This window comes from Cyrtonyx montezumae, unplaced genomic scaffold (genome assembly GCF_038088225.1).
Source record: "Cyrtonyx montezumae isolate F1298 unplaced genomic scaffold, pur_monq_1.0 scaffold_39, whole genome shotgun sequence".
NCBI classification, from domain to species: domain Eukaryota; kingdom Metazoa; phylum Chordata; class Aves; order Galliformes; family Odontophoridae; genus Cyrtonyx; species Cyrtonyx montezumae.
This window is the reverse complement of record NW_027072044.1, coordinates 737,764-750,697: the sequence shown is the minus strand read 5'-3', so window position 1 is coordinate 750,697 and position 12,934 is coordinate 737,764. Positions and strand designations below refer to the sequence as shown.

General features: G+C 61.6%; 1 protein-coding gene across 1 annotated transcript; it reads right to left on the bottom strand.

Moving 5' to 3' along the window:
- Window positions 1-1,263: 1,263 nt before the first annotated feature.
- Window positions 1,264-10,984, bottom strand: BTBD2 (BTB domain containing 2). The gene is given in 12 exon segments (XM_065745918.1): window positions 1,264-1,436; window positions 1,530-1,676; window positions 1,757-1,844; window positions 2,258-2,450; window positions 2,981-3,178; window positions 4,381-4,486; window positions 5,759-5,915; window positions 6,740-6,859; window positions 10,502-10,797; window positions 10,799-10,855; window positions 10,857-10,930; window positions 10,933-10,984. Coding segments are annotated over 12 exon segments (1,650 nt in total). The 3' UTR covers window positions 1,264-1,274.
- Between the last annotated feature and the right edge of the window lie 1,950 nt (window positions 10,985-12,934).

Below are 12,934 nucleotides of genomic sequence, written 5' to 3'. Positions count from 1 at the left end.
GTGCAGCGCAACGCGTTGTTCGCTCCGTCCTTCGCCGCCGCGTCGCGCTCCGCCCCAACGCCGCGGGTTCGGATCCCGCGCGGGGCGACCCCACGGGGGACGGCGGATCCTCGCGGGGAGCGGTGCGCACGGACCCCCCCCCCCCCTCCCCTCCCCCGCCCCCACCGAGCGCCGCTGTGTGCAAAGACCACCGCACCTGGGGGGGGGGGGGGGAGGGGGGGGCACGCTTCGCTTTACCCGCACCCCACTGCTCTGCCCCGAAGGGGGATGGGCCGCTATGGGGCTCCGGGAGGGGGGGGGGGGGGGGGGAGCGGGGGAACATCTGTGGCCGCTTCGGAGCAACGTCCAAACCATCCCCACGTGGGGGAGGGGAAGGTGGGGACACCCCAATGGGGACCGCAGCGCATCCCCCCCCCCTTATCCTCCCCCCCCCCCCCCGTGCTCACTGCTCCCCAGGAGGTGTAGGGAGCGGCGCTGCCCTCTGAGGCCGCGGGGCCGCTCCTCCCCCCCCGGGTTTGGTTTGGGTTATTTTGTTGGGGCTTTTTTTGTTTTGGTTTTGGTTTTTTTTTTTCGTTGTTTTGATTTTTTTTTTTTAATAAAAAAAAAAAGAAAATATATGAAAGAAAAAGTAATTAAAAAAAAAACGAAAAAAAAAAAAATCTTTCCAACCTTCCGTTCAGCGTCTGCGTGGTCACATACGGCACCGGGGGAGGGGGTGAAGAGGGGGCGGTGCCCCCTCCCCACTGCAGTGCCCCACAGTGAAGACAACGCAACGTCTTTTATTCATCTCCTATTTACACCGGCAGAGCCGCGGCCCAAAGCGGAGCGCCCACCCGGGACAGCGGCGGACACATCCCGCGGGGGGGGCGGCCCCAGCTCCGCTCGGGGGCGACGTCTCAGACTTTCAGCTCCGGGCGCGGTCCATTCGCTCCTGAACGCGCGGCCCCGACCCGCGATGGGGGCCGGGACAGAAACCGGCAGTGGGAAGAGGCCCCGCCGCCCCCCGGGACCCCCTCAGCTCCGCTTTCTCCCACGGTTCCGTTGCGTTATTTCAGCGGCGGCCGCGCCCATCAGCGCCGCCAACGGCGGAGCGCGGCTGCACGGGGACGTCCCTCCCCTCCCCCCACCTCCACGGGATCCACCGGACCGTCCCCACCGCCGCTTCCCCACCCCCCGCCCCTCCCCTCCCCCACCCGGCGGAGGACGACGCGGTGGGGGGGGGGTGGGGGGGGAACGAAGCAGCTCGGAGCCAGCAGCGGGGGGGGGGGGCGGCACTATGTGTAGAAGATGATCTCTGGGATCTGTCCGTCCTCCACCGAAGTGCCGTTGTTGTTCCCGGCGGCGTAGCAGAAGGTGAAGCACGTCTTGGCGCCGCTCGTGGGCGATTCGTGGATCACTTTGCGCAGCCCTTTGGTGCCGTAGTGCGAATCGGGGCCCTGCGGGGACGGCGGACGTGCAGCGGCCCCACACTCCCTCCCTCTGTGCCCCACAGATCCCCCCCCCCACCCCCCCCCACGCCGTGGCCGTACCTTCAGAGTGGCACACGCTGTGTAGTTGACGTTGGGCAGAACCTCCACGGGCTCCTTGAACATCACCCGGAACGTGCTGGAGGAGCCGTCGCAGCTGAAGCCCGTGTCGTTCTGCCCCAGCACCGTGTTACTGTCCGTGTGGATGATCTGCGGGGACACGCTCAGCTCAGCCCCCATCCGCGCTACCGAGGGGCTGCGGGGCCCCACCCCGCGCGGCCCCCACGTACCTGTATGTTCACCTGGTAGTCCGTGGGGCCGTGGATGGAGCCGTACAACCCAAAGCCAACAACGAAGATCCGTTTGTTCACCGAGAACCTGCGGGCACGGACGGCGGCGCTCAGCGCCGCACCGACAGCGCCGCCGCGCGTGGACGGACCCCCCCACGAGTGGGAGAGCTCCGTGCTGGGAGGACGCTGCCTCCCCCCCCCCCACCACGGAGCTCAGAGCAGTGCTGAAGAGCCCCACAGGGGCTGCCCAAGTTGTGCCCCCACGCACCCGGGGCCGCCTCCCAGCACCGTGGAGTCCTTCGCAGCTCCCACAGCCCAGCACGGCCCTGCAGCAAAGCGGGCAGCGAAGCTCTCAGCCCCTCCCCCCCCCTCCCCCCTCCCCCCTCCCCCCTTCAGTGCACGGCAGCAGCCACGCACACCCCCCGGAGGTGCTGTCCCTTTTGGGGAGGAAAGCTCGGGAAACACGAATCTATCGGCAGCAGAACGAGCGGAGAAGCTGACCTTATCCTGTCACTAGTCCCACTGTACCCCCAGCGGCTCTCCACCTGCTGGAATCGGCTGATACTGCACTCCTTCCCCCGCAGGCAGCAGCGCGGCCGGTCGATGAACTCCACGCGCGGTTTGGGGTTGACGGTGAAGTGCAGGAACAGGCTGACCACCTCGCGGTCCGTCAGGATCCCCGACTGCGCCGGCCCTGCAGCAGCGGCAGCAGGGGGCTGAGAAACACAGCAGCAGCACCACGACCACCGTCCCCTCCCCAACCTCTGCTGCTGCGGTCGTCCTGGAAGAGCCAGAGCTGCTGCAACGCTGCAGACACGGCTGGGGTGGGGGTGGGGTGAGAAGCGTGAGTTTCAGGACAGCTTGGAGGTGTCACGAAGCACAAAGGGGGTTCATGCTGAAGCTGGCTGCCGGATTCCCATCGCTGAGGGGCAAAGAAATGCAACCGAGAGCCCTTCAGCCCCAAGTGAGAAACGGTTCGGACATCGCCTTAGCTCAGAACCTCGAGAGGGGCTCAGGGTCAGGCTGAGCACGGCAGCACTGAGGGCAGCACAGGGCACGCAGCACCCCACCCTGAGGAGCAGCAACACCTTCACACCGAAGGAGCACGGCGTGGGGGGGGGGGGGGGGGACAGGACGCTCACAGTTATTGTAAAGCAGGGGAAGAACCTCCAGCTCCTGCTCAGTGCTTCAGGGAAGGGGAGGCGGGCAGGCCAGGGCGGTTACCTGCTGCAAACTCCTCGATGGTCATCAGTGGGAAGCGGATGAGAGCCAGTGCTTTGCCCAGCACCTTCCTCTTGTTCTCAGGCACCACCTGGAGCTGCTGCCGCTGACACTCAGCCTCCGCCCAGCGAACCACGGCACCGAACAGCCGCACCTCGCGGATGCCCAGCGTGTCCCGCTCCAGCACGGCCACCAACGTGTCTGCAAGGCAGCAAGGGGGGGTCAGGCAGCACGACCAGACCGCCCCTCCGCTCCACACGGCGACTGAGAGCAACCCGGTGAGGTTTAATGAGAGCCAGTGTGGAGTCCTGCAGCGAGGGAGGAGTAACTGCATGCACCGGTGCAGGGTGGGGGAGGAGCTCTGAGGGACCTGGGGGTCCTGGTGGTCAAGTAGAGGCCGATGGGACCTGGGCTGCATTAGGAGCGTGGCCAGCAGGTCAGGGGAGTGATCTCCCCCTCCACTCTGCCCTCGTGAGGCCTCATCTGGAGTACTGTGTCCAGATCTGGGCTCCCCGGTACAGAACAGACAGGGATCTGCAGGGAGGAGTGCAGCAGAGGGCTACGAGGTGATAAAGGGCATGGAGCACCTCCTGCATGAGGAGAGGCTGAGACCTGGGGCTGTTCAGCCTTCGAAAAGAAGACTTAGAGGGGATCTGATCCACGTCTGCAAATATCTGAGGTGCAGGAGACAAGGGGATGAGGCCGGACTCCTCACAGCAGTGTGTGGAGATTGGACCAGGGGAAATGGCCACAGACTGAAGCACCAACGTGCGTGGGAACTTCTTCCCAGCGCAGTGATGGAGCACTGGAGCTGCACAGGGAGGTGGTGGAGTCTCCTTCTCTGGAGATGTCCAAGGTCCACCTGGACGCCTACCTGTGCTACCTGGGCTGGGGGGTTGAACTCAACGACCTCCAGAGGTCCCTCCCAACCCCTACAGTTCTGTGATTGTGTGAACTCATGTCAAAAAAGCCACAGGGCTCCCTGTGCCTTCCAGCCCCGTGTCCCGTCCCATCACAAGGGAGGTTAAGGTCTGAGTGTTAGTGCCTACGAGCAGTGCCAGCAAGCCAGGCTGCTGCGGCTGGTCATTCAAACGACCAGTTCTCACTTCCAAACACAACACCTCTGTCCCTCTGGAGGCCGACGAAGGCTCAGGGAGCACTGCCAGCTCAGCACAGGAAGGCAAGCTACGCCCAGCCCAGAGCTGCCAGCAGCAGTGCAGGGAGCAGGCAGTGTGTCATGCCCACAAAAATTCAGCCGCACCACAGCGAGCAGCTCCAGTGTTTCTGCCAGGGAGCGTGCTCCTCTGCAGCTGCCTCGTGCAGCACGAGAGCAGGAACAGCCACGGCACAGACAGAGCCCAGGAGCTCCTGGGCAGCGTGCAGGGGGAGGGATGGGTGCTCACCGAGGTCGATGTCGGTGAAGCCCTCCGCGTTGATGGCGTCCGAAGTGTTCTTGTCGATGTTCTCCAGGCACAAGCTGGCCAGCTGAGGCTCGTCAAACAGCCTTGCCTGGGCATGAAGAAGCAATCATGAACACAAAGGGTATTCCACAAGCTGATGCTAAGCACGGGCACTCCCCCCTTCCCACGGCTCATTCTCTTTGGCACTGCCGTGCCTGACCACAGCAGTCCTTCCCAGGCGTTGAAGCACGACGAGGCAAAGGCCAGAGCACGGATCTGCATGGGGCACAGCTCTGCTTCAGCTGTGTGTGCCTCCAGGCACGTCCTTCCTGACATCCAGCACCACACTGAGCACCCAGCTGAACGGGGCTGACTCTTATTGCACTGACTTTGCACTGTGCACGATGGCTCTGCTCGCTGTAAGGATGCTCAGAGGCGGCTCCTGGTGCAGGAGCCACTCATTTCTGGCAGGGATTGGAGGCTGCTGGAAACACTGTCAGAGCTGCTGGAGCAGAGCAAGGATGCAACCACAGAGCTCTGGAGTCTCGGGCTCCACCAGCTGTCTGCAGCCCTAAGTGCACTGGGAATCGTTCTGTATGCGTGCACATCAGAGCTCAGGTCTGTAACAGCTGGACTCATTGCAGAAGCAGGAAATAAAGGTGGCTTTCCACGTGAAGGAGCAGATCTGGGTCTCTCTTCTCTCTCTCAGTGACCAGCTCCAGGCAGGTGCTCACACAGCCTCACTGAGAGGCAGGGACTTTTCTCCTTAAAGCTTTTTGAAGACTTGGTACTCTGCGACAGCGAGCAAGCAACGCAGGAAGCACCAGTGACACTCAGCTGTCAGGGAAACCTGTGTCCATCCAGCAGCAGCAGTATCTGAAAACCTAGGACACCTTGTTTGTGAAGGACCTTTGAGACTTGGAAAGAAGTCACCACGGACCTATGTGCAGCCTTGCCAAAGCTGCAGGGATGGCAGATGCTCTCCAGGCCACCGGAGCCTGGCAGTGCCACCACAAGCTCACGTTTCCAGCTCCCATGAGAGGATGGACAGCACACCACGCCTCCCTGCAGCTGCTGCCTGTGGGGAAGATCTCTGCTTTTGGATAACAGCTCCTGATCTCTCAGATTCTGGGCTGCTGAACCCAAAGAGCACAACCACCACAGCCAGGGAGGTACAAGTGTGCTGAGGGAACACAGCCTCAGCTGCCATCACCCCTGCAAGGACCCTGACACCTCTGCCCTGAACCAGCAGCGACACTCGCTGTCCTCTGCTGCTCCTTACACAAACCTGCAAAGCACAGCAACTCAGAACAGCTCTCTCTGGGTCGATAACACTCACAAAACTTGTTCTCCTGTTCCAATGGATTCGTGCCAACCTCACCTGTGTGAGCAGCATGAAGGCGTTGTCTGCCCGGAGGTTCTTCTTCAGGAACTCCACGCAGTGAGCTTCCAGGGCTGGAACTGCATACTTTTTAGCTGTGTAAAGTGTTGTCATAACAGTCTCTGGTCCGATCTGAACTTCGTCTGAGTAAAGGAACCTGAAAGCAGGCAAACAAGGATGCAGAAGCAGAGGGAAGGTTTAGAGGGTGACCCCAAACAACCAAAACGGTCCCTGGGGTTGAATCGATCAATCCTGGCAGGGAACAGCCTGATTTTCCCCCTGCTTTTATATTCCAGCCTCACCATGTCTTAAAGGCAGATGGTAACTCTGTGCTCCAGAGACACAACGTGCTGCTGTGGAGCCACGTGTCAGATGAAGGGATTCCCCACGTGCCCGTGTCTGAGCTGACGTGGGCCCAGGGCAGGGAGCTGTGGGGCTGTTACTTTAGGCCTTTCATTCTTGTGGGGATCGATTCTCAAATCTTCTAGGACAGCACAGTCCCAAGCTAAGCACTTTTTGAAAGTAAAGTGAGAAGTGTGCCAAAGCTAAATACAGGTACTTTCACTAACAGGGAGCAAAGAGGGAACACGTTGGGAGCACCGGATGGGAAAGGCCAGAACCAGGTGACAGAAACCCTACAGAGATGAGACAGTGTGCACTCAGGGCTGCTGCACCCCATCAGCACCAGCTGAGCTCAAAGCCATCATGGTGGGATGGCACAGCCCCTTCCTCCTCCTCCTCCTCCCGGCACACACACCAACAGCACGCTGGAGAGGTGAAGGAGCAGGAAGGTGTGCTCTGGGCACCAGCTACACCAGATGTTACCCAGGAATGGAGGGGTTTAGCAGCAGTGTTTAAAGCCCTCGGATGGATGGGCAGAGGGGTTTAGTTAGAAACATACAACCTCGGAACAGTTCACTGCTTTCACTGGAAGCACTCCTCTCTACAATGAGTCTGCTCACCCCGCCGTGACGTGCTTACTTCAGCAGGGCCAGGAAGGCAGCGGGCTCCACGTCGGGCAGCTCGATCTCTGTGGACGTTGTGGCCATCCCACCATTGAACATGGCATCGAAGACGGCGCTGCCCACGGCCAGCACAAACCTAAAATCACAACACAGCAGCTGATGTTAAGCCAGGCCCACCAGCAGACAAATCCCAGCGGGCTGCTGGTCCCCAGGGGCTGCCCCAGGGAGGGGAGCTGCTCACAGCACTGAGATGTTTTGCAAGGGAAGGGAGTGCCACGGTTTTCTTTCATTTCACGAGAAAACACCAATGCTGTGAACAACCTCACCCCAAGCCCTGCCCCCGGAGGGAGCACCCCAATGGCTCGTGGGGTTCTGTGCATCGTGGAGCAGAACTCACACAGCTGCTTCACACAGCCCTGAAAGTAGGAAGCAAGGATTCCCACAAAGCAGATCTGAGGCTGGAAAGGACCCGGTGCTGTCCCTCACCAACGACCACCAGCTCCTGCTCCAGGGGCAGACGCTGAGCAGGCAGCACAGGGCTGGCTGTGGTTATTCAAACCACTGCCACGAGAACTCCCACTGCTGGGAAACTCAGGGACGAGCTCCCCCAGGAGCAGCTGGGTCCTGGTGGCCGTGCCCAGCAGCCCCTGCCCTGCCACCAGCCATGGGAGAGCACAGATTGAAGCACTTCCCTGCCCTGGAAGGAGCTGGAAAGCACAGCAGCTCCAGCTGCACGCTTCAATGGAGAGAGGTATCAACAAGGGAGGGCAGAAGGCAGTACGTGATGGAAGGCAGCACTCGTGCTCCCAGGAAGTCCATCACACCACCAGGGAGCTCTGGTTGGATTTTACTGCAGTAGGAAGTGACACAGCAGCTTTTTTTTTCCCTCCTCGCTCGACATCCAATTTCTTGTTTGCTCCCTTTTCACTCTCCTCCCACGCAGAGGGCTCCCACGGGTGCAGTGCTGTGCAGGTGCCAGGCTCGCCTGCTGGGCAGCACTGCCTCTGTTGGGAAGGGGAGCTGGGGACAAAGCACAGCAGGCACGCGTGGATTTCTGTCCAGCAACAACGAAGGAAAACAGCAAGAACAAGCAAGGAGCCTCGCTCACAACACCAGGAGTGCCACACGAAACAGAAACCCTTGTCTGTGCAGAAGCAGTGATGGCAGGGAGACGGTTGCAGGCATCACTTTCTACTAACGAGTAACGTAAGCTAATTGCACTCCAAGTTCTTCACTCTCATAGGCAGAGGAGAGCTGCCAGAAGTGATCTGAAAGGGGTGCTCACACCAAGGGAACCCTCCAACCTCTGCTCGTGGACAGGTCGGCCCCATCTGTTTCACACTGCTGAACCTTAACGGGACCACAGTCGGTGCCAGAAGACACACAGTGCCCCAAACTCTGCGAGGATGGAGACTCCCAAGTTCCCTTCAGGCACGAGAATGTCCCTCTCTTCGTGGAGTCTCTCTCACCTTGCTAAGGAGCAGCTCTGCACCCGCAGCCCTGCTCCCCTCCCATGCACCACTGCCAGCAGAACACTCCAGCACCACCGCTCCCCACTGCTGCAGAGCAATCCTGAAATACCCACTTCTGGAGAGCTGACGTGGGAACAGAGCAGCACGTGACACGTGGCTCACAAAGCTCCATGCCATCCTGGAGTGGGATGTCGTGGCGTGGCACGCTCCATCCTACCTTCACCACCGGGGAACCTGAGGGTTCGCAGAGCAATTAAGTGGTGTTTCACTTTGGGGCTGTTTCATTTTCTTTTTTTCCTTCAGCTTCATTTATTTTCTGCTCATCTCTGGGCTGAGCACTGCCCCTGCACACCTAGTGAGTCTGGTTCTCAGGGCAGGAGCGAGCAGACACAGACACTCGTTAAGCTCCAAATTAGAGAAGTGCAGAACTGATGCCCTCAGCTCTCCAAGTGGCCCAGAACAAATGTGCTTTGCACAGGAAGGGAGGAGAAAGGGAAACCTGAAGGGAGAATTCCAGGTGCACAAGGATGTATGAGGAAAGAGGCAGCTGGAAACTGCCTGGAGTGAGCCTCCCCCACCCCAAAAAGACAGATCCTGCCCTCAAAGCCAAGGACTGCATTTGCTGTTTGCACATCTGAGCAGAGCTGGGTGGTGACACGCATCAATTCCCAGTTAGGATTCAAAGGAGCTGCCCTGGGAAGTGGGCACACAGCCACCAGCACATCCCACACTGCGCAGCATGGGACGATCCCCTCTTCTCAGCATCAGTGCCACCACACAGGTCACCCCCTGCCCCGGGAATGTCCCCACGCACCTCCACCACTCTGGAGGAGTATAGGCAGCTTGGGGACAACAGGGGCAGCTCAGGGGGTGTAAGGGAGTGACCCTCCCCCCACGAAAGGGGAGTCAATCCAATCTCACCCCATAGGGTGGTGTGTGAAGTGAACACCCCGCTCCAAACCCAGGCTGTGCCCCACATGTCCTGAGCCCCCACAACCCATGAGGGTCCTTGTATCTCCCAGAACCATCTCCACCCAGGCCTAGGTCACCCCCAGGGCCTACCCAAGGCTCTCTCCACACTCTCAGGGCCTACACCACCCCCCTCCCCAAACTATACTGTGTCCCACCATATCTTGAGCCCCCCCCCCATACCCACCTGGGACCCTTCAGGGCCTCACAACCCCCCAGCCCAACCTCAGCTCCCCCAAACCACGCTAGGACAGCAGGGTCCTCATATCTCCTCCCAATCCCGAGCACAGCCCAGGCCTGGGGGCTACTCATGGCCCTCCCCACACCCCCACCTGAGGCTGTGTCCCGCCACCTGCAGGCTGCCAGCTCTGCATTACGGGGCTGACAGGGGGTGGAGATGACACTCATCTTCAACACCATACTGTGCCCCAAAGGGCCTGACCTCCCCCCCCCCCAGCTCAGCTAGAACACCTCAGGGTCTCATATTCCCCAGATGCAGCTCAGCCCAGGCCTGAGCCCGTCCCACACCCCCAGGGTGCGGAATCACATCCTAAACATGGCTCTCCCCACTCACTCCCCCAGGCCCCCCCACCACCTCACCTATACCCTCCCCATCTCCCCTACATCCCCCTCAGGGCCTACACATGGCTCTCCCCACTCCTCCCCATCCCCTATACGTCCCCCCACTCAGGGCCTACCCACAGCTCTCCCCTTACCTTCAGATCCTAAACACGAATCTCCCCACTCCTCCCTTAGGGTCCTCCTCTATGTCACCCTCCCATCCTTCCCAGGGCCTACCCACGGCTCTCCCCACATCCTACACTCCCACACCCCTCCCCACACTCTCCTAGGACAGCTCTCCCCACATCCTATCCCCCCAACCCCCCCCAGGACCAACCCACGGCCCTTCCTTCACCATCACACCCTACCCACGGCTCTCTCCTCACCTTCAGACCCTAAACACGGCCCTCTCCACCTCACCTTCCTCCCTCCATCCCTCCCTACCTCTCCCCCAGGGCCTACTCATGGCTCTCCCCACATCCTACCCCCTCCACACCCCTCCCCACACTCCCCCAGGGCCCACCCACAGCTCTCCACCCTCAGACCCTAAACACGGCCCTCCCCACCTCACCTACCTTCCCCCCATCCCCCCCCCCAGCACTTACCCTCGGCGCTCTCCACATCCTACCCCCCCAGGACCTACCCACGGCCCTTCCTTCACCATCACACCCCACCCACGGCCCTCCCCTCACCTTCAAACCCTAAACACGGCCCTCCCCACTCCCCCCCCTCCATCCCTCCTACCCCCCCTCCCCCAGCCCCCCCCATACCCCCACCTGTGCGCAGGGATGCGCTGCGTCCCGCGGCCTTTCCCCACCAGGAAGTGCACGTCGCTCAGCACCTCGTTGTTGAAGAGGAAAGCGAAGCGCTCCTGCACCGTGGGTTTCGTCGCCTGCCAATTGTACACCGGCTCCCGCTGCAGCCCTCCGCCCGCCGCCGGGGCCGCCCCCACTCCCGGGCCTGCAGCAACCGCAGCCGGGTTGTTGGCCCCGCACTGGTTGTACGTGAGCCCCGCTGGGGACGCGGGGGTTCCGTCGGCGGCGGTGCAGGCCGCGCCGTTCCCCGGGGGGGGGAGGAGGGGGCTGCGGGCAGGAGGAGGACGGGACCCCGGGGCCGCTCCCGCCGGCCGCCCATCTTGTGCGGGGGGCGGCGCTGCAGCAGCAGCAGCACCACGAGCGGCGGGCGGGACACGGCGGCGGCGGGGGGGGCGGGGGTGCGGGGCGCGGGGCGATGCACAGAGCCGGGCAGCAGCGCGGCATGGAGGGAGGGACGGAGGGAGGGAAGGGGGGAGGGGGCGGGGCCACCGCTGAGGGGCGTGAGGGGGAGAGGGCGGTTCTGAAGTTTGGGGGGGGAGGGGGGGCAGAGGTGAGAGGCGTGGGGAGGGATGGAGGGGGGGGGTGTTGAGGGGTAAGGGGGAGGTCGTGAGGAGGTGGGAAGGTCTGAGGGGGGAGGGTTGGGAGGGGGGAGGGGAAGATGGGAGGGGAGGGTCTGAGGAGGAGGGGCGGATGGGATTGGGTGTGAGGGGGAGAGCTTGAAGGGAGAGGGGTGATGGGAGGAGTAAGGGGGCAGTCCTGAGGTGTATGGGCCGCTCTGAGGGGGGAGGGGCAGATGCTGAGGGGCAGTTCTGAGAGATATGGTCAAATCTGAGGGGTGTGAGGGGCGGCTCTGAGGGTAAGGGGGCAGTTCTGAGAGATATTGGCATCTCTGGGGGGGTGAGGTGGCAGTTCTGAGGGGAGGGGGCAGATCTGAGCGGGGAGGGGCGGTTCTGGGGTGTGTGGACAGATGTGAGGGGGGTGAGGAGGCAGTACTGAGGGGTAGCTGGGGCAGCTCTGAAGGGAGGGGGCAAACGTGGGGTAAGGGGGCAGCTCTGGGCTGAGGGGGCAGTTCTGCAGCGAGGGGGGCAATTCTGAGACGTGGACAGTTCTGTGGAGGGGAGGGGTGATACTGAGGGGTTAACAGGGGTAGTTGTGGGGTGTGCAGGGAACAGGGGCCGAGGAAGGGGGGGCGGCCCCACTGCGTTGGGGGGTGGGAGGAGAGGGCTGTGGGGCCGCCATTGTGGCTCGGTGGCTTTGCATCGTGTTATCACCGATCAGTTCCTGCTGCATTAACCTAAACTGGGGGAACTCCCATTCCCACAGCTATGCTGGAGCCCAGAGCCGGCCATTAACTGACCCTCCTGGCACCCGGTCCGCATGCAGGAATGCCCGGCAGCCTCGAGGGGGACGCTGCTGCTCCCTCTGAAACCTTTCTGCTATTGCCGATAACACCGAGGCCGAACATGGACGCGTCCTCCTCCCCGCACCCCGTTGCCAGCAGAACTGCTCCCGTGCGTTTCAGCGTGGTGTTTTTCGCTCGCAGCTGCCGTGTCCTGCTCGTCTTTCTCTGCCTCGTTAGGGCTGCGAGCATCACCGGGCTGCAGCTCGGCCCTGCGTGCAGCTGGAAGGGTGGACACTGCGTGGAGCAGGTAGCACCGGCCTTTGGCCACCGTGCAGGCTGCTAATTAGAGCCCTGCGTGTGAGGGAATGAATGAAAATGAGTCATTTTGCGGCTGCTTAAAGCCAGGCCGATGGAAAGAAGCCCAGGAGAGAAATAAGAAGGGATGGCATGGACGGCGCAGGAATGTGCTCGGGGTGCTGTCACACCCGGGCAGGGGCACGGGAAGGACAGTGAGGAGCGGCTGCTCATCCCTGGAGCAAAGCAGAAGCGATCAATGGTGTCATTAGACAAAGAGTCGGAAACAGTGCCATCTGGGAGCCTTCCACTTCCCCGAAATAAAGCTGAGAACAAACGCTCCTAAAAACGGCTCCGCGCCGCTATTTCCAGAGCTGGTGGCCAACAGATCGCTGTGCTGACGGCACTGCTCCTCGGGAAGCGATGTGAAGAGCAGCCCGACCTCACCGTGCTGCAGGGAGGGCCTGGATGGGGCACGAGGCCTGGCAGCAGCTGGCCATGCTCGGAGGTGAGCCCGGCGGAGGTCAGCAGCACACTCTTTGCATTGTGGAGGTGTGTTCTGAGCAGGAGATGGGAATGGAGGACCGCAGGAGCGTCACCCAGGTGCCACTGCTGTGCTCTCACTGTGAGCTCCTATTTTGGGCCGGTGCTGCAGCACCCAGCAGCATGGGGCACTTGGGCTCAGCACAGGGCTATTTTCAGAGCTGCCCTTCTGTGCACGTGCTCTGATCCAGTGTCCAACTGTGGGGCACTTTCTA